Here is a 21,188-nt window from a genome sequence, read left to right as displayed (position 1 = left end):
AACAAGCTACCCAGCTCCTCCCCCGCTGTCACTGCAAAACAGTTTTAACCTGTCCTTGGCAGCACACGATTAATCAGTAGAGAATCACATCATATTCCACCTCCTCTGCTGGAGGAGCATCACAATGGGTTCTCCAAATCTGAAAAATGTATGCCAAGTTCTGTCTGCTCTAGATTCAGGAGACTGGATGGTAATGCTGGACTTGCAGGACGCATAATTTAACATCCCTGTCCTGCAGTCCCACAGACATTACCTGTGATGTCAGTTAGACCAATCATGTACATCTTGGATTTTCATAGAGGGATAGTTGTGGTCATAGCCCATATCCAGAGTTTGGAAATACCTGTCTTCTTATATCTCGATGACTGGCTACAGAAAGTGGAATTGCCACATACAGTTGTAAACCATGTCCAGACGACCGCCAACCTATTAACATTGTTGGGGTTTTCTATCAACGTGCCAAATTCACACCAGACTCTTTCAGAACTGCCTAACTTTATCAGAGCCATCCTGGAAGCTGTGCTCTTCTGAGCCATCTCTTTGCCTTGAGTCCAGAACATTCAGTCTATTATCCCATATGTTTCAATCTGCAGCTAAGGTCTCAGGGAGGTTTGCTCTTAGGCTTCTTTGCCACTTGTATCGGGCTTGTGGACCACACCAGGTTGCACATGCAGGTTCTGAATTGGGATACAGTCTGTGTAGGAAAGTGGAATTTTGTTGCAGTTGTCCCCCCATGTTTTACCCCAGTTTGTACTACTGGATGCTGGTTTTCAACTCTGACAGTGCACCGAGGCCTTCTAACCAGGCCTCAGTGCCAGTGCTCTTTCCCTTAAAACAAGTTTAAAAATCCAATTGTAACCCAATTGGCAAGACTTTAGCACTCCTATAAGTCCCTAGTAAATAGTACCCCTTGTACCTAAGGCATGGGTACTAAAGAGGGTCCCTAATGGCTGAAGAATGTCTTATGCCACCCTAAGGGACCCACACACGAATTACATGCTGGCTGCACAAAATGGTGGATACCATTCTGAAAAGATGCCATGCCAAAGTGCACTGCATGTACTGTATGTTAGTCACTCCTACAGCAGACCTTAGAGCCCTAAGGCAGGGTGCGTTATAGTATATCGGAGGACACATCTGCATGAGCAGATATGCCCCTGGGATGTCTAGTTCTAATACTAGATATTGCAAGTGCACAGGGAAGCCATCTTAATACGTATTGGGCACTGGTCATCACGAGTTACCCAGCTACATGATGGCTTCACTGAAAATACTGGTGTTTGTTATTATACGCCATGTCATAATAAATCTGTACTGATGTAAATACTGAATTTGTTATGAGAAGCACCCAGCGGGCACCTTAGAGATGCCCTCTAAAACTTTACTGGTCTTGTAGTGTGATGGCTGACGGACTCTGCCAGCCTGCCACCACAGATGCGTTTCATACCCCCTGCCAGGGAGAACCCACACTCTCAGAGGTCCTCCTCCAGCAGGATGTCTAGTGAGATTAGCTTGTCAAGGCCAGAGGCCTCGAAGCCTCTGCCACCTTTGATATGTGACCCTGGTTTCCTCCAGACATGGAGAATACCACCCCCTGCCCGAGGCCCATTTGGCACAAGAGAGGCAGAAAATTAGATAGTCAGGAGGTGTGTTACACTGAAAGGCTAGTCAGACCCCTAAGGTGGGCTACCTGAGGAGGACACAAAAGAAGGATTTCACCATCTTGGTTGTTGTGTAATTAGGAACATTGGCACAGGATTATGCACACTCACAGGAAGTGGTCATATAAGGGGTGTAGTGAACCAAAGGGTCAGTAGCCTATTGACTACTACCCTACACTCCCGTTAACACCCCTAAATTGAGGCCCCCTGACACCAGGAGCTCAGATTCATCTCCCTGAAGAAGAAGATTGACAAAGAAGAGCCGAAGACTTAAGAACTGTGACCAGCGTCTACAGTGGTGCAAAACCCTGCCTGATTACTGCTCTCCAGACAATCACTGGCTCGCCCAAAGCGGAACAGCCTCCCCAAGCGCCTGGATGTCTGCCAAGCACTTCCTCGACCCCGCAGCATCTCCCTTGGAGTAGAGGAGCCACCCCCTGCATCTGCAGGTAGGGACTGCAGCTGGCCGGTACGGTGTTCTGTCGACCCCCGGGCCCACTGAGGAAGTAGGACCCCAGCAAGAGGACTATGTGCTCTAGGGGGTCAGATCCATCTCCCTGCCAAGTTTGGAGATGCAGGACCCCCATTAGCTGCCCACTTCCAATAACCGCGGTACTGGAAGCTAGTTGCAAGCACCAGGGCTTGTTTGTGTTCAGGTAGAACAACACCGCCGCCAAAACTTGCCTGCACTTCAAGGGACTCTGAGAGAGACCAGCTGCACACCGGGAGTGGCCCTGCAGTGTTTCTTTTCCCTGCTTCTGTAGGGAGACCAAGAACCATAGAGCCTCTAACTCACCGACCCCCCCAGACAAAACCCTTCTGCACTTGAGCTCCCCAGCCCAGGCTCACGTAAACCAATGGTGGCCTTGTGGTCCTGAGACCCTCAAGAGCCAAGTTCCCTCTTGGGTTCTGCCGGAGTGGTCCCCCGGGACCCCCTTGCCGCTTTTTGTTACTATTACTTTTCCCCATTGACTTTAACTGGTAGTGTTCGAGGCTACCGCCGCATAAAGCACCTCTGCACCCAGACAGCCCAGGGCAGGTAAACTTGAACTCTTGGTGCTTACTTGGACCTTGACCCCTACCAAACCCAGAAGAACAGTCCTGTAAGTAGTCTGTAAATGTGTCTATGTAGTGAATGTTTCTCCAATAGAATAACCTTACTGCGTTCAAGGCTCATGCCTCAAATCTGACTGCTGTCATTTTCTACTGTTTATATCCTAACATTTGATAATGTTTAAAGTACTTACCTGATTCCGATAATCTTGGTGTCTAAAATTATAGAAACATGTCATTTATCTAAATTGAATCAAGTTTCTTCTACAGTATGTGTCTCATTTATTGACCCTTTGTGTGCAACAAATGCTTAACACTACCCTCTGACAAGCCTAAACCTCTCTCCCACACTACCACAAAGCCAGCTTTCTACAGTCTCCACCAGAAGAGGTGTTACCAAAGGCAAGTAACTTTTTCACATGAAACATGACATACTTTCAAGTCTCGGTGGGCTCAGCACCAAGACAATCTGTCCGATTCCATCCAGATGCCGAAGAAGACCTGCAGTGGTACCTACTTGACCTCAATTTGACCGCTTGCAGACCCCTCTTCCTACCCTACCCAAAATTAACAGTTGTGGCGGATACATTGTTTCTGACTTGGGTAGGTCACCTGGGAGAGGTAGAGAACAGAGGACGTTGGTTTCTGGCAGAAGCTTACATCCACATCAAATTATTGGAGTTGCGACCAATATGCTTGGCACTGAAAACGTTATTCCCGAACATCATAGGAGCACAGGCACACGTGCTAACAGACAACACAATCATCATATGGTACTGCAACAGACAAGGGTGGGGGTGTGATGTTTTGGAATCTGTATCTGGAGGCCTGAATCATTAGGTCTTCGCCCTGATGGTGCACCACTAGGCAGGATCTTTTACGGTCAGGGTGGACGAACTCAGCTGGGGTACCACAAATAGCAGGTAAACTCAGAGAAGACACAGGGCGTCTTCCTCCAATGTGGAGATCCGTGACTCAATCTACTCCCCACCACAGAGAACATGCGAAGTCCAAGCTTTTGTACGTTGGAAATCCCAAGGCAGTCCTCTCTGGTAGACGCGTTCCACCTACAATGGATCTCGGTACTCCTGTGTTCCTTTCTGCCCCTCCCTTTACTGCCCAGAGTGCTGAAAAAGATAGAAATACTGGGCCTAAATCATCCTAATGGCTCTGGCCTGGTCCAGAATAGTGCAGTACCTGGAACTTCTGCCCATGAGCATTTGCCTACCGAAATGGCTGTCTCTTCAGGAAACTTCCTTTCACAGCAACATGTGTTGGTCCTTTACCTGAGCCTGCACAACCTACACCTCCATACATGGAGATCAAGCAGCGATAGTTGACGGCTTTCGGTCTTCCTCTCTAAGTGGTTGGTGTAATCTTGGCAGCCAGGCGTCTAAAACTAAATTGATTAATTGCAGGGAACGGCCAGACTTTAGTTGTCTGGTGCTCTTCCCAAGACATACAAAGTTTACAAACCCTGAGAGCACAGTTATCTGATGTTCTCCTATTCTGTTTGTCATTGGCCGAGCAAGGCATTCCTGTGTTCATATTATCCCGCCAACTCCATTTCACATGCCACAGTGGGACCTTAATTTGCTACTCACCTACTTGATGTGTACTGCCTTCAAACTGAGTAACAGTTGCTCTCTTTGTCTTCTTGCCATCAAGACAGCATTCCTCATCGCCCTGACATCGGCAGAGTGAGTGAGTGAATTCCAGGCATTATCCGTGGTTCGCCCATATACATCTTTCTTACCGGCCAAATTAACCCTCGGGACAAAACCAACATTTATGCCCAAGGAAGTCACTCATTTCTACATTGTGCAATCCATCTCCTTTCTAGCTGTCTGTGTACCACCTCACCCCTCCAAGGAGAAAGAATGACTTCCTCGCCTGGATCCTGAACGGGCACTTGGCTCCTATGGGGACCGAATCGGAGATTACCGTCAGGAAAGCCACCTTTTCATTAACATTTCTGGGGGTAAGAGGACCATGTCAAGGTGTATTGTACTATACATCAATATCTGCTATGGGTTCACCAAGAAGCAGCCATCAGAAGGATTGCACGCTAGTTCTACCTGAGCGAAGGCTCCTACCACCTCGCTGGCATGCTGTGTGCCAGTCATGGGCATTTTCCAAACTCCTTCATGGGCGGCCTTACACATGTTCATAAAGCAGTACTGCCTGGATTGCCAGGTCCAGTGGGATGGGCACTTCTCCCGACCTGTCCTGCAGGATTTCCTGGTCTGAGACATTCCACACACCAACCACCTGGGAGGTAATGCTTTGGTATCTATTCACAGGGTGAGCAACCTGCAGTTAGAACTCTCTATAAGAAGAACAAGTTACTTACCTTAGGTAATGTATTTTCTAGTAAGGACTCCCATCTAATTGACAAGTGTGTTAGAATGTACTCTAAATGCGCACATTAAATGATCATACAGTAAAGCAACTTTAAACGTTTAGCAGGATGTTTATGTGCACGATGGTGCGAGCTCTGCCCAGTTCTTGTATACTATTTTGATGAATAGCTGATCCCCGACGGTGTACCAGGCCCAAAGTACACAACTTTATAGGCCTCAAGCTTCCAATATGAACAATATTCAAGGATAATTAAACTACTCTTTGAAGGACTGAAAAGCATCAACTTAATTTCAAATACTTTATTGAATTGAATTCATGATTCAAACCAAATGTTGCTCCACACTTGTGTAATCGAAATCAGACAGTACGACAATACAGCAATCTTCTTGTTCAAACAGTCCTATCTAAGACCCAATGCATTTCAGGAAAACCCTTCATCACGAGTAACTACAAAGTAAATATGGAGCATAAAGGTCTGATTAGGATAGTACATAGCGGAATGGAGGGAAAATGAGAATACGACAATGGATCACATTCAAAACGCAGGTGTGGTTAATGTTTCTCCATACTTTAAAATATTTCTTCATTACCCACATGTGGTGGCTCTTCACTCGACTGCATGTCACGCATATCCAGCCTGTAGTGAGAGAGGTTTGTCAGTGAAATATTACAACCGAGAAGCCAATAGAAACTCAAATACAGCATGAATCACCAAGTGCCTATTACATGCCTAGGATGTGTGCCTGATGTCTGAGATAAGATCCTCGTGGACTAAAGTGACACTTATGGTACAACATACTTTGTGATCAACCGCACAATAAGTGATGACCACTAAATGCCGTCTTACGCACAAATATGATGAGACAGGATCTCAACAAAGGTAGTTACTAGATGATTACGCAGTGTTCATGAATTGCTCAATGCAATTGCTTCACGGCTCCATCTGATAGACGTATTCCTGGGGAACGATACTCAACCCCTACACAACGAGACACCAAGAAGTTTGTTCAATACAGTTTTGTGGAAACCGAAACAAGTGGGAAAAACAAGAAAGCAAAATACCTTTAAGGCTTGTGTATTATCCCAGCCGAGTCCAGAGGCATGCCCTATTTGCTGGTGCGATATGCAGCCGGTATATCTCAAACGCTTAATGTTAGTAAATATGCATTAAATCTGAAGAAGAAGAAAAAAAGTGATAAGTAATCCAAACAGACTGGTAGTGAAACGTGCGGTGGCAGGTGAAGAATTTTACTTTGCAAAGCGTGACGATGTCCTCTCCAATAAATGCCGCCATAAACACGCTTCAAAAACAGAACCAACACCGCCGATGTCTTGTAAACATGGCGCGGCGGTATCAGGTGCCATGTGAACCGGACGTTGGTACGAGTGCAAAATGAATATAAAAGACAGACTATCGGCTGTGTCCAAAGTTCAATCGATGATAAAGAGAACATTGTAGAAAATTAAGTACACAATTTGGGTGTATTCATTTTTTCTCAGTCAATCCAACTTAACCCAAACTTTTACATATCACTTCTTGTGAACCTATGTATATATATCATAGTTACTTAATCATGTGACATTACATTCCAGTGATATCACAATAACACATCTCTTATGTGACAAGTAAACACTGGTAACCATGTCGTTAATAGAATGGTAAAGTATTATATTGCGATAAAATAGTGACACTAAGATGACCATGATTGACTCAGTGCTTGTGGCTGTCCAACAATAATCAGATGCATGATTCATTTCCTGAAACCAACTTTATTGCATAATATCGCATAATATTGAGTGTCAAATATTATAATACAGCTTGAAACATAACTTTCTATTCCAGTTCCCAAGAATTCCATTTTCCTTGGTAAGAAACTTAAGAGTATCAGATACCCTCTTTTCTCATTCAGAAAGTGTTGAACTTCACACACTGAAAAATCTTATCAGAAATAAGTGGCAACAATTCAATGCAATGCAAATTAAAAATTTAAGACAAGGGGTTAGAGAAAGGTTCTACAGCAAATTAACAAACCATACTAAATAAATGGAAATAATCTGTAGAATGAGGAAGGAGGGATAAATGGATCCTATAAAAATTGCTCTACAAACTCTTTTAATTGGATCTACTGTTTATGATTCTGCTACTCTTACTCACTTCACCTGTACAGTTAAAGGCAGCTTCACAGGCATTTTGCACATTCTTCTCCACAGTGTTTTCAACTCTTCTGTCACCCGAGGATGGCACCTTAACCACTCTGTTCAGATTCCCTATTCTATTGTCCTCACTTTTCTCAAATTCTTAACCTTCTCAAAGTCTCCAACACAGATATTGGTAGGCATCAAACCTAATCTTTCAGTTTCGAAGCATCTCTTGTTGTCTCTTCTTAGCATTTTCTTTCACTGTATTATTCGGACTAACACAGGTTATCTTTCATTAACTCATGTCGAGGCTCATCTAAGAATTGGCCATCTTGTTTTTAAATAATTCAAGCAGGACCATTCCAGTGGTCTTTCTGTCTATATCAATAACATTACACTTTAGAAATCTGCACACTGGCAGAATCTAAATTCTAAGGGCTCTGCGTCCAATGGCGCATATAGAGATCACAAAGAAACTGATGTCTGTGCGCAGTGGTGGCAGTTATGTAGGAGCCCCCTCCATCATTTCTGGGCTGGGATTGATCTGATATTGAGTCGCTTGACTCCACCCACTAAAGCGAGAGGAAATTACTGAGAAAATATTCCGGATCCATTCTGGCGCCTAGGGGGTATTCACAAAGTGAGTAATCTGCAGTTAGAGTATCCATCAGAAAGAGCATTACCGAAGGTATTTCATTTTTTATTAAGATCCAGGAGCACTCCGGCCTCTATGTGCACCACAGCCAACCCATCCTTCAACTGCCCCTTTACAGCCTGAATCGTAACATTCTATTCCTGACTGAATTCCATCACCCTTGCTGAGATTGTTAACAATACCACATTGGTGCATTCCAGCTTAGCATTGTGGTCTCTAGCGGGTATCCCATGACAATCAAGAAAATCTCTACTGTCCTCATACTAGTGAGTAAAATAATTCAGCCTGTTATGATTTAGTAACATTGCATTACAAACATGGATTATGTGTCTCAGTCCCAGAAAACCTAGATTGCTGGAGTTGTGAAGGCATAAAAACAGATTTGGGCCTAATTCCTCGTGTGATGCCTTAAGATACCTTGCTTCTGATATCTAGTCCATTGCGGATACTTGCCGACAGCTTTCGTCAGCGAGTTTGTTGAATCCCAGTCCGCTTAGTAGCTAGCCTTTATTTAGTAAATATTATTTGTGGTATGACAGCATAATGTTTGTTGTCATTCACGCAATTTGGTTGTATGATTAAAGATTGTTTGCATGATCTGATGATTTACTTTCTGCTTATTGCAGTGGCATGCCGTTTAAAGATAAACACTGCATCCTGGATGGACGAATTGGAGAAAGGCCTGAAATTGTCTATCATATATTTCATTCTATCCTGTTTGGTTCTTTTGCAGTGATGTTTGATTGGTAAGTTGTGTGCGTGTATGTATTTATTTTTATTAATTAAGGTTATACGTTTTTTAGATCCATTGTTTCGGGTGCATTAAGAAAACAAATAAAAATGTGAAAACATACATTGTAGCTCAGAGCTGTTGTCCCTGACAAATGTGCAATATATTTCCAACCATACATTATGAACCATTCCATGTGTACCAATGTGGTGATGGGACAGTACAAGTCAGTGTTCATGTTCCTTGTAGTGTGTAATTACACCAATTACCACCATGTTTCAAAGACTAAGATTGTAATTTTATGTTAATAGAAGTATTTATTCAGTGCAGTTGTGGCCACAGGGTCTTCGGAGACAGCTGAATGCTTTACATAATAAATAGGTTATGTCGGGCAAATGTAGTCTAAGTGCGTTGGAGAACACTTACATAACTCAACATCTACATTAATGCATTGAACGTTTTGGTGAGGGGTGCTAAGTGAGGGAGTACTTGCTTAGGAATGAATTTCCAAAACCAGCACAGCAGTTGTTTAATTCACAACGTTTTACCTTTGTGCCTTTTGTGCAATGTTTGTGTACCCCTAATCCTATTATCCTTCAAACCGTAGCTATTGTGGTTGTCAGTGACGCTCTTGGTATGTCCTTATAATGATCCAAGAAATCTAAGTTAATAGATTTGGGACAGAGGTTCCCCTTTGTGAACATTCTTGCCACTCGTGTTGGTAGTGTTGGCTGTAACTGTTGAACAATTACTTCAGAGTAAGACTGAAGTTTGCAGGATGATGGCTGAGTGCTATCCACTGTGCTACTCTCTCTCATTCTTTTCCTTCTGCTATTAGGACTCTAGGAGGAGAGCCAAATCATAAGTTTATGTGAATAGGAAAACTATGATTAAGCCTCATTAGCTGACCATTCAGAAGTGCTAAGCAGTGTTTTTGCATAATTAGCCAAGATCTTGTATGGATTCATCTTTTGAAAGCAGTCTGAGAATACTGTCCTCTGCCTCCTAGATAGGGCTTACTTTTAAGGTGCTGCAGAAGCTTTCCTGGCCTTCCTTGCTGCTGTCCTTACCCTGAATTGAAGTGCTCAGCAGGCTCTAGTAGACCCAAAGTTATCTTTAGTACCTTAAAGAGTGTTCTGTCTCTCCCCACATGACTGAAGGTTTGCTGCTGACAAAGCAGCTGTATTGATTGTGGATGCTCGTAAACATTCACCCAGCTCCTTACCTAAGATGGAAGAATCCTACCTGAGAAATTGGCCGCTGAATGTATATTTCAGGCAAGTGGTGACTCTTTCTGGTTAGCATACTCTTTTCTGCTTGGCCCTCCTGTTTTCTATGCTCTAGCTACGGTTGGCTGTCAAGATGACTATATCCAGTGACTTGCGGTCTTTTGCAAGCCCTGCATGCCCTTGGGTTTGCATCCCTCTTGTCCATCCTGACACTCTGAGATCGGTGTACATCTCTTGTGTCTGCACCACACAACAGACCTCAGACTCTACCCTGTGCCTTTACAGATAGCCGGTATATTGTGACTTGAATTGCTGCTCTATGTTTGTGCCATTTAGATGGTCACGAGTCTAAATTGTTACCAAACTAACCATTTTGACGGGAGATCGTGATCTTCCTTGACTCCCAAACTACCCTAGTTACACATATGTACATTATTTCACCGGGGATTGAAATTTACCTAGACTGGTCCCACATCTTCCCATTGGATTAGGCCCGAGCAGCCTATCCATGTGTAGCAATGTAGTAAGGGAGGGAAACATCCTTTACAGCGCAACTTTTACCACGCAGTGCCTTTACGACGCAACTTTTACAACGCAAACCATTACAACGCATTGCGCCGGGGGGCGCTCTAGGATAGGGAATGTGTTTAATGTACTATCCAACACCTTCCCTACTATCCACTGGGACTGGAGTTGGAATAGTAAATTAAACAATTCACTATCCAGCGCCTAAAATCATTATGCGTTGTAATGGTATGCGTTGTAAAAACCGCGTTGTAAAAGCATGCGATGTAAAAGCATGCGTTGTAATGTCATACATCCAGTAAGGGAGGCTTAGAATGCTACTTTCTCTGCATATCTTGGTTCATAGTCCTGGTTGTCTTAGGAGTGGAGCTGTACTTTTTCTGCAGAAAGGAGGAGGCTTCTAAAATGGAGTCCTTAGGGATATTCCAGTCACAAACTATATGTAGACTGTCCTATTTTCAGTGTTAATTTTTTGTCGATTTCAGTGGTGATTTCTCAGTGTTTTGAAAACCTTTTGAAACCAGTGTTTATCAGTATCTTTCCAACTGCCTAACCCCCAAAATAGACAATAACTATGTTTTTCCAGTATTTAGAAAACATGGCGCTTTTTTACATTGATTGTTATAAAGCACATACTTTTTTTAAAACTTTATTTTCCATTTTCCTATTACAAAAGAAACCCATATATATGTTCGTACATCATTTCGTGATTATTGATTGTCTCAATATTCCAAAATAACGTCCATTTTTGTACATTATCGTCCACCAGTGACCTAGTAGCAAGGAGCATTTGCGACATTCACCATACATCATCCAAGGGTCCCCTTAACCACTTGAACGCTATGGGGATTTTTCCCCTGTGCTGGAAATCCAGGAACATCATTATTCATGACGAGCTGGGCTCGTCATCAGTGTAGCAGGAGGCTACTGCATGACGAGCCCAGCTCGTCATGAGCGTGGAAGGGGTTAATGTAACTTCCCCCTCATTTATAATAACCAGACCCCCCAGGATATAGCGGCATGGATTCGCAAATTTAGCTGCACAAATATGGAAATTTAGCGGCATTTTTGTGGTAGTTTATTTTACTCATAATCATTCATTTTCAGCCTTAAGTCAATGGAAACTGTTTTAGCAGAGTATTCCACTTTGAATAGGCAAAATACACGTTTTGCCAATACAAAGCATTATTTTTTACTGGTAACAGAAGCCACATTTACAAGTAGCTTCAACTTAGATTTGAAAATGGCTTTGTGAAAAAAGTGCTTTTTTCCAGGAATTGTAGATAAAGTGATTATGATGAAGTGACGAGAAGTCAGATTTACCCAGACATGTGAAAGGAACACTACAGACAACTAGGTTTTGACTATCTTCTGCATTATGCTGATCAGAAAAGGTTCTCTCCTCATACACAAGAGGAGCCTTAAGCTGGAAAGTTGAGATAAATAGTGCTGTCTTCCTGCACCAAAAGTGACAACCCAGCCACTACAACACATCACAGCCTGGTAATAGTTGCTTGGGTAACAGGCCTCCTTGTGCTTTATATGCCTTCAGCAGATGACCTGATTGAGGGGAGAAGAGTTTAATGTGGGAGTTATTGATTCACAGGCACTTTTGTAAAAATTGCGGCATTTTTACAAAAGTGCCTATATCGCAGGCCCAGGATTTCGCAATTTGCCGCAAAATAGTCACTTTTGTAAAAATGCAGCGATTTTTACAAAAGTGATTATTTTGCGGCAAATTGCGAAATCCTGGAGGGTCTGAATAACAGAAATCGACATGTAACACAGCGAGATTCTCTTGATTTATAGAAGCAACAATCCTGTCAGATATGTATGTTAGATCAGCCTACCCCCTCAGGAGTTATGCCATGCTCTAGTTGGGTTGCAGAGTTCTGTCGAAGACCTTCGACATATGACTTGTATGGTCCCTAGATATCTTTGGGGCGAGATGTACTGGGCATCATGCTGGCATAGAGCTCACTGTTTACATTGCAATATGCGAGACTGCATAGCCAATCCTGTACATTTGGGGCAGTTTTCCGCCCCCAGTGTATGACCACTTCTCTCTTTGCTAATAAAAGACCCAGTGATGCAAACCTACGGGTTTTCTTGGGGAAGGTAAGCGTATATCCTAATAGTGCGACATCGGGGTTAGGGGAATATGCAACCTTTGGCCCAGCATGAGTTGAACCTGTTCCCAGTAATTTTACAGGTTGGGACATGTCCAGGAAAGGTGGGTGAGGTCTGCATGCGGAGCGAAGCATTTGTAACTTGTTATGCGGCCTGGCCGGATCTATTTTATGCAAAAGAACTGGGGTGAAATAAATACGACGCAAAATTTTAAATGTATCAGTTTGTGTCTGCTGTTCAGGGAGATGCCATGTGTAACCGAACAGCAGTACGCCCATCGTTCATCAGTAATTGTAGTTCCCAGGTCCTTCTCCCATGCTTTACGTATTTTACCGTCCTGTACTGGTTTCAATAAGGTACATGCCTTGTAAAGTTTGGAGAACAGGTGCGAAATGTCCTCGTTGTCTATTACCAGCGTTAGAGGAGGAAATGAGGCTGGCTCAAGTGGGAACTTCGGGAAAGTGGCTCGTAGTGCGGAGTGGATGCAGCCCAAAACGAATCTATCCATGACGCTACTAAGATTAAGGCGTGTATCTTCTGTGGGGGAAAAAATGTGTCAGTCTGGGTAAAGGTCATCTAATCTTACCAGGGCGAACTGCGTCATGGTACGCTGTACCAGTCTTTCACCAGTTATGGGGATTAAACGCTGGTTTATGGCTGGGAGGGAAGAAGAATATAGTCTCTCTGTACCTGTGACCCGACATAGTTTACTCCATGCCCAGCATGTTGTTGAGAAGGTTTGAATGTCAAGTGGATCTCTGGGGAATCCCATGGGTAGGAGCGTCGAAAGGCGCTCCGGCAGCACAAGGTCCGCCTCCGGTTTCAGATAGGGTATCCGGGCATCAGGGTGATACTGAGCGTGGGCATAGCTGCATTGTGCCACTAGATAATAAAGCTGGAAGTCTGGAATATTATAACCCCCTCTTACGTTTGGCAGCGAACTCCCAGCGAACTCGTGCTTGCCCACCGCCCCATACCAAGTGACTCAGGAGAGAGTTAAGTGTACTAAAAAAGTGATTTAGGAGCGGGATTGGTATGTTATTGAAAAAATATAGAAACTTGGGGAGGACTATCCTCTTTATTATGGCAACACAGCCAGCCAATGACAAGGGGGGTTTCAGACACTTCTCTATTTGAGTGATTAACGTATCTACTGCCCGTCCATAGTTGAGGCTCAGTATTTGGGCTGAGTCCAGGTGAATGTGAATACCTAAATAATAAACTGAATCAGTGCACCATTCTAGAGGGAACTCTAGGTCCCAGGGCTTCATACTGTTCATCAATGGAAATATGACTGACTTGTGCCAGTTAATGCCCAACCCAGAAAAACTGCCAAATCTAATAATTTCTCTAATCAATTTGTATAAATTATCTTTGGGGTGTCTAACATAAAGAATGGTGTTACCTGGGTATAGCAATACCAGCAGAGGGCCAGTGTTAAATTGCAGTCCTCTATGTAAATGTATTTCTTAGAAGTGCCTTATGAGGGGTCCATGGCCAATATATACAGTAGAGGGGATAGAGGGCAGCCTTGTCTAGTACCACGATTAAGCTGAAAAGGGGTGGAAAGTGTACCATTTAATCGCAGTCTGGCAATCGGTTTAGTGTACAATAGGGTTGTCATGGCGTTGAAGCCCATGGGCATGCCCATGCGGCACATGATGGAGAGAAAAAAGGGCCACTCTAACGAGTCAAAGGCTTTTTCCGTGTCTTAATAGAATGGCAGCTGCAGGTGTGTCTGGGTTAATCCTATGAATGACAGAGAACAACGTGCGAAGATTGAGTGAGGTGGAGCGGTGGGGCACAAAATTGGATTGAGCCGGGGAGATTATGTATTCCATTAGTTGGGACAATCTGTTAGAGATGACTTTTGCCAATATTTTATAATCCAAGTTTAGGAGGGACAGTGGGCGGTAGGAGCCACATTGTGTAGGGTCTTTGCCGGGTTTGGGAAGAAGAATTATGACTGCTTCGCGCAAGGTGGGGGGGTGTAGGGCCTGTTTTTCTAACGCTTCAGCATTGACTTCAATAAGTTTAGGGGCCAATATGTCTTTAAATGTTTTGTAGAACACCCCCGTGAATCCGTCTAGCCCAGGCGCTGAGGAGCCCCGAATGGTGTCTATGGCGAGGATCACGTCCGCGACGGAGATGGGTTCAGCTAGGAAATTCTGCATGTATTTTTCCAGATATACTAGTGCAATTTCATCCAGGTAGCTCTGCTGCGCCTCTTCATCATCACCTATGGTAGATGAGTATAACTTGGAGAAAAATTCTAGGAAGCTACTCTGAATGACTTTAGTGGAAGTGTGAGTTTGTGTGTCAGATATCTTCAGCTCGGTAATGTAGGTTTTGTGATAGGGTGGTCTCAGTAACTGGGCCAGGACACTCTCAGGTCGTTTACCCTCTCCGTAGCATCTAGCTGTCTGATATTTCCCTAAGAATAGTATTTCCCTATCTGCTGTGTCTCTGTATTCCTCCAGTAGAGCCAATCGTCTAGTCTCATATGTGGATGTTGCCTGATGTGTGGATGTCCCGTCTAATGCCTGTAGGTCTCGCTCAAGCTGTGCCAGTGTATTGCGCAGGTCTTTTAACACTCCGATGTGTTTGGCGATACATGTGCCTCTACGAACCGCCTCAAATCCCTTCCATAATACAGCCCATGAGTCTACCGAGTCAGTGTTCATTGCAAAATAGTCTTCAATTTCCTCATGTATTTCAGCCCTGAAGACTTCATCCTGCAGGGCACGGTTAGAGAACCGACATTGTCGCTTGAACCCCTCCGGACGAGGGATCAGTAAGAGCAATTTAACTGGGGAGTGATCCGAATAGGTCCTGGGGAGCGTCTCGATCAAAGAGCACCAGCCAAAAATACCTGGCGAGAGAAGCCAAAAATCAATCCTTGTCCACATGTTGTGTTGGCCTGAATAGTGTGTGTATTCTGTAGTGGTGGGATTGCGCTTCCGTCAAACATCTAGCAGGGTGTATCGGCCACATAGCTCCGGAAGAGCCCGCCGGGCCCGAGGTTTAGAATCGTGTGCTACCGAAGTACTATCCACAGTAGGGCCGTGAAGTAGGTTGAAATCTCCGCCCATGAGCAAAGTCTGTGGATCCAGCTTACCTAGTTGCATCGACACAGTGTGAAAAAAATCTGGATCATGCGTGTTATGGGCGAATATGCATACTAGTGTGACCTTCCTACCAAAGATAGACCCTGACACTGCCAGATATCTTCCCTCGCAGTCTTGGATGGTGGAATTATGGCTGAATGGGACCATGTTGTGTATTAAAATGGCTGTCCCCCTTGCGTAATTGCTGTAGTTTGCTAAATATCTGTGTGGGCCCCAGCTAGCCCTGAAATGTGCCATGTCTGACTTGGGGAGATGTGTCTCCTGCAAGAAAGCGATGTCCACCTTGTGCCTCAATAAATAGTGGATGACCTGCCTATGCTCTCGAGTATTATTTAAACCTTTTACATTCCAAAAATTAGGGTGAGGGGCGACGGACCCTCCACATTACCAAACTTGGCCATCTGGTCGACGCAACACTTCTAATAGAACCGACAATCCACCATGATCATCAGTGTACGATCTAGAATGATTCAGATGTACGACAGACAATTGACTTATGAAAAACATTACCCACCCACCACCCCCACCCAGCCATGCCCCATCCGGGGTAGGGCCACATCCCAAATAAGAGTGAACATGAAGTACCAAAGAGTTTTACGTTGAATTGATGTTTTAAAAAAAAGTACCCCAAAGTGAACAAAACCACACACAAAGGATACACCATGGTGGGCAGCAACGCCCCGGCATGTCTCCAGCTTATTGCAATATCAATGTAAAGTTACAAGCGTGTGCCAGCAAAACACTGGACTATAATGCCTGAGAGTCGGAGGGTCTTGTTCATCCCGTGCCCGCACTGGAAAATAGTTCTGCACTTGCATCTGAGCCACTGTGCAGAGGAGAAGAACTGGACCCGATTCTGACCACGGGGTTATTCTTTTGTTTGTAGATGCAACAGAATTCCTGCGCCCCCGTCGGCTTCTCGCAGATGCGGGCCCTGTCGTCCACATCCACCTTCAACCTAGCCGTAAACAGCATACCATAGCGCAGTCGCAAGTTTCGCAGAGCGGCCTTGATGCCATTGAATTTTCGCCTCGCCTCTTGGACCATCGTGGTGAAATCTGGATTAAAAGACAGTTTGAAACCCTGCCAGTCCACGTCTTCTTTTTCCCTTGCCAGCCGAAGAATAGTGTCTCTGAAGTTCATGACACACAGTACAATCGGCCTGGGAGGGAGACCGGGGTTAGGACGAGGGCCCAGCGATCTGTGCGCTCTCTCTATCAAAATGCCCGGAGTGAAGGCCTCTTGTCCAAATAAGTCCTGCAACAGAGTCTCAACAAATAAATCTATGCGGCCGATAGTAGTCGATTCGGGAACTCCAAGAATACGTATGTTATTTCGGTGACTGCGTGCTTCCAAGTCCTCGTTTTTAACAGCAACCTCCTTCTGAATGCGCTCCATACGGTCTAGTCGTTTGACGGATTGTGCAGTCCCGTCCTCTGTCGGAAATGCGTGCCTCTGCCACATCCAGTCGCCTCCGTTGCAACAAGGGGGGTACTGGACTGTTCCTGAGCGTGACTAGAGGGAAGATTGGTTGGCGTGACCAAAGGTGTGGATTTTACACCCAAGGGCATCCATTTTGTTGGATGGATTGGCCTCACACACCCCGAAGGATGTCATGCTTCATCATCGGCGGTTGCTCCTCGTCGGGGAGGCGGTGCAATCCCCGACGGGCTCACCTCAAAGAGGGGCTCTTTGGCGGAGATCTTTTTCCAACTGCCTTATGGTGAAGTGCGGGTGTGTGGGCAGGGTGGTGTGTGGTAGTGAAAAAGGGGATATTAAAATGTAGCTAAGGGTACCTGGAACGAATTTTATTCAGGGGGTCCCTCGCTGCAGTTAAAAACAGGGGGCTAGCTCACTAGGAAACAACGAGTTAATTCAGGTGAACCTAGATGGGGCTAGTAGTGTACAACGGTCGACATGTTTCTCGCGGTGGGCTGAAGTAACCCGCGATTCATCAGGACCTACAGAAGGTGATAAAACCACATGCTAGTGTCATGTGCGGGTTTGTGTTTGTGTTACCTCTGTGTTGGTTGTCCTATACCTAAGTATTGAAGGGAGATAAAACAACAATAGTTAAAACAATATGCGTTATTTATACAATTTGGTCACGCCAATGGGAAAGAAAAGTGAGCAAGCGTGGCATGCTATAGGTGTACTTGTGTTCTGAATCACAGTCGACACATGCCTGAGTGGTTAAGTATGCCACCTATCTATAGTATGGCGTTCTCAACAATCACAAAGTGAGTGAAGGGGTATTTCTGTGAAGTATGAGGAAGAGGATTTAAAACAAGGGATTTGTAATATACAAGTGAGTCACATGCAATAGCTAACCAGGCTCTATAGTGTAGCTGGGTTCATGCCCATGATGATTATAGCCTATGTAAGTGTGCTGCCCCTCCAACTTTAAGGGATTCAAAGTCCAACAAACATTCCCTTTATCTACTCACCTAATAGTTAAGAACTACCTGCCACATGAGGGGTCGGCGGGGTGAGGCATCAGGGATGAGTCAAATAGTCAAGACTGGGTTATGGAATAAGACAAAAACAGAACACCACATCCAGGAGAGCATTAGTCAACTAGCTAGCAGTGTACACTCCTGCGAGTGGTTCCCATTATCAGTGGAGCCTTACGTCACCTAAGAGCACTCACCTCTAGTCTCCTGCGCCCCGGCTGCTTGACCTACCCTTCACCGCCGAGCTCGAGTAGATGTGGGAGCTCGGCGGGGAGGGTTATTTACATTACATGCAGCGAATCACTACGGAGCGCGTGGCCCCGCCCAATTACGGGTCACGTGATACATGCCGTTCGGGGGTCGGCCATTTTAAGCTAGTCAAACAAAAAGGCTTAAGGGGCACTGGAATATGTGTCCGTGCTTCTTGTGATTGTTTGTGTTGACCAACGCGGGCCCCTTATTACTGGTGTTTGGAGCGTGTGTGGTATTTAACGTAAGATGGTGAAACTTAGTGGTATTTAGGCAATATGTAGCGGAGGAATCGCGCTACTAGAGATGTTAAGGCGGCCATGATGAGTGGTGTCACAGCACACGAGCCCCTGGATAAATAACCTGTTTCACATGGTTTAATGGGGCGGACATCTTAGACTGGTAGAACTAACATATTAGCTGGATTTAATGTGCAGGCATCATTAATGAAGTGTGTCAGCCAGGTAAAAGGCACCTAAGATGCTGTGGCATATATTTTGTTCGTAATGTGGACGGTGTAATCGGCGGTGGGAGCCTTTGTTAGAGTGCTGTAAATACAGTTGCACTGTGCCATATGTGCCCATTGGTTCTTACAGATAACATCCCAAAGCTGGACGTAGGGCTGCCTAGGATTGTTTGCAACAGTGTGTCAGATTCAGGTCGCTCATAGCGATTGCCAAGGAATATCTTCATTGAGTCCCAGTCTGTCAGAGGATAGGCGGTGGACCCATCTCTGTTGCCCAAAGAATGTCCTCTTCAGGAAGGAACAGAGATGGGTCCACCGCCTATCCTCTGACAGACTGGGACTCAATGAAGATATTCCTTGGCAATCGCTATGAGCCATTGCAACCTGAATCTGACACACTGTTGCAAACAATCCTAGGCAGCCCTACGTCCAGCTTTGGGATGTTATCTGTAAGAACCAATGGGCACATATGGCACAGTGCAACTGTATTTACAGCACTCTAACAAAGGCTCCCACCGCCGATTACACCGTCCACATTACGAACAAAATATATGCCACAGCATCTTAGGTGCCTTTTACCTGGCTGACACACTTCATTAATGATGCCTGCACATTAAATCCAGCTAATATGTTAGTTCTACCAGTCTAAGATGTCCGCCCCATTAAACCATGTGAAACAGGTTATTTATCCAGGGGCTCGTGTGCTGTGACACCACTCATCATGGCCGCCTTAACATCTCTAGTAGCGCGATTCCTCCGCTACATATTGCCTAAATACCACTAAGTTTCACCATCTTACGTTAAATACCACACACGCTCCAAACACCAGTAATAAGGGGCCCGCGTTGGTCAACACAAACAATCACAAGAAGCACGGACACATATTCCAGTGCCCCTTAAGCCTTTTTGTTTGACTAGCTTAAAATGGCCGACCCCCGAACGGCATGTATCACGTGACCCGTAATTGGGCGGGGCCACGCGCTCCGTAGTGATTCGCTGCATGTAATGTAAATAACCCTCCCCGCCGAGCTCCCACATCTACTCGAGCTCGGCGGTGAAGGGTAGGTCAAGCAGCCGGGGCGCAGGAGACTAGAGGTGAGTGCTCTTAGGTGACGTAAGGCTCCACTGATAATGGGAACCACTCGCAGGAGTGTACACTGCTAGCTAGTTGACTAATGCTCTCCTGGATGTGGTGTTCTGTTTTTGTCTTATTCCATAACCCAGTCTTGACTATTTGACTCATCCCTGATGCCTCACCCCGCCGACCCCTCATGTGGCAGGTAGTTCTTAACTATTAGGTGAGTAGATAAAGGGAATGTTTGTTGGACTTTGAATCCCTTAAAGTTGGAGGGGCAGCACACTTACATAGGCTATAATCATCATGGGCATGAACCCAGCTACACTATAGAGCCTGGTTAGCTATTGCATGTGACTCACTTGTATATTACAAATCCCTTGTTTTAAATCCTCTTCCTCATACTTCACAGAAATACCCCTTCACTCACTTTGTGATTGTTGAGAACGCCATACTATAGATAGGTGGCATACTTAACCACTCAGGCATGTGTCGACTGTGATTCAGAACACAAGTACACCTATAGCATGCCACGCTTGCTCACTTTTCTTTCCCATTGGCGTGACCAAATTGTATAAATAACGCATATTGTTTTAACTATTGTTGTTTTATCTCCCTTCAATACTTAGGTATAGGACAACCAACACAGAGGTAACACAAACACAAACCCGCACATGACACTAGCATGTGGTTTTATCACCTTCTGTAGGTCCTGATGAATCGCGGGTTACTTCAGCCCACCGCGAGAAACATGTCGACCGTTGTACACTACTAGCCCCATCTAGGTTCACCTGAATTAACTCGTTGTTTCCTAGTGAGCTAGCCCCCTGTTTTTAACTGCAGCGAGGGACCCCCTGAATAAAATTCGTTCCAGGTACCCTTAGCTACATTTTAATATCCCCTTTTTCACTACCACACACCACCCTGCCCACACACCCGCACTTCACCATAAGGCAGTTGGAAAAAGATCTCCGCCAAAGAGCCCCTCTTTGAGGTGAGCCCGTCGGGGATTGCACCGCCTCCCCGACGAGGAGCAACCGCCGATGATGAAGCATGACATCCTTCGGGGTGTGTGAGGCCAATCCATCCAACAAAATGGATGCCCTTGGGTGTAAAATCCACACCTTTGGTCACGCCAACCAATCTTCCCTCTAGTCACGCTCAGGAACAGTCCAGTACCCCCCTTGTTGCAACGATTGCCATGGGCACACACTGTGACTGGACCTTCCACTCCCTTGAGTGGTAATTGGTGCCCTTAGATCTAGCGATCTACCTTCTCCCCTCTATTTCAAACACATCCAGTCGCCTGTCATGAACTTGAACCTTAGCGC

The 21,188-nt window shown here is 45.1% G+C and overlaps 1 protein-coding gene across 1 annotated transcript in view; it reads left to right on the top strand.

The window, feature by feature from the left end:
• DPY19L4 (dpy-19 like 4) overlaps nucleotides 1–21,188 on the top strand; it is a 672,410-nt gene that overhangs the window by 363,914 nt on the left and 287,308 nt on the right. Inside the window, exon 13 of the mRNA XM_078687017.1 lies at nucleotides 8,499–8,618. Within this exon, the coding sequence (XP_078543143.1) occupies nucleotides 8,499–8,618 (120 nt within the window). The remainder of the gene's footprint in view (nucleotides 1–8,498; nucleotides 8,619–21,188) is intronic.

The sequence above is a fragment of the Lissotriton helveticus genome, chromosome 4_1 (genome assembly GCF_964261635.1).
Source record: "Lissotriton helveticus chromosome 4_1, aLisHel1.1, whole genome shotgun sequence".
Taxonomy (NCBI): domain Eukaryota; kingdom Metazoa; phylum Chordata; class Amphibia; order Caudata; family Salamandridae; genus Lissotriton; species Lissotriton helveticus.
This window is presented reverse-complemented; position numbering and strand designations above follow the sequence as displayed.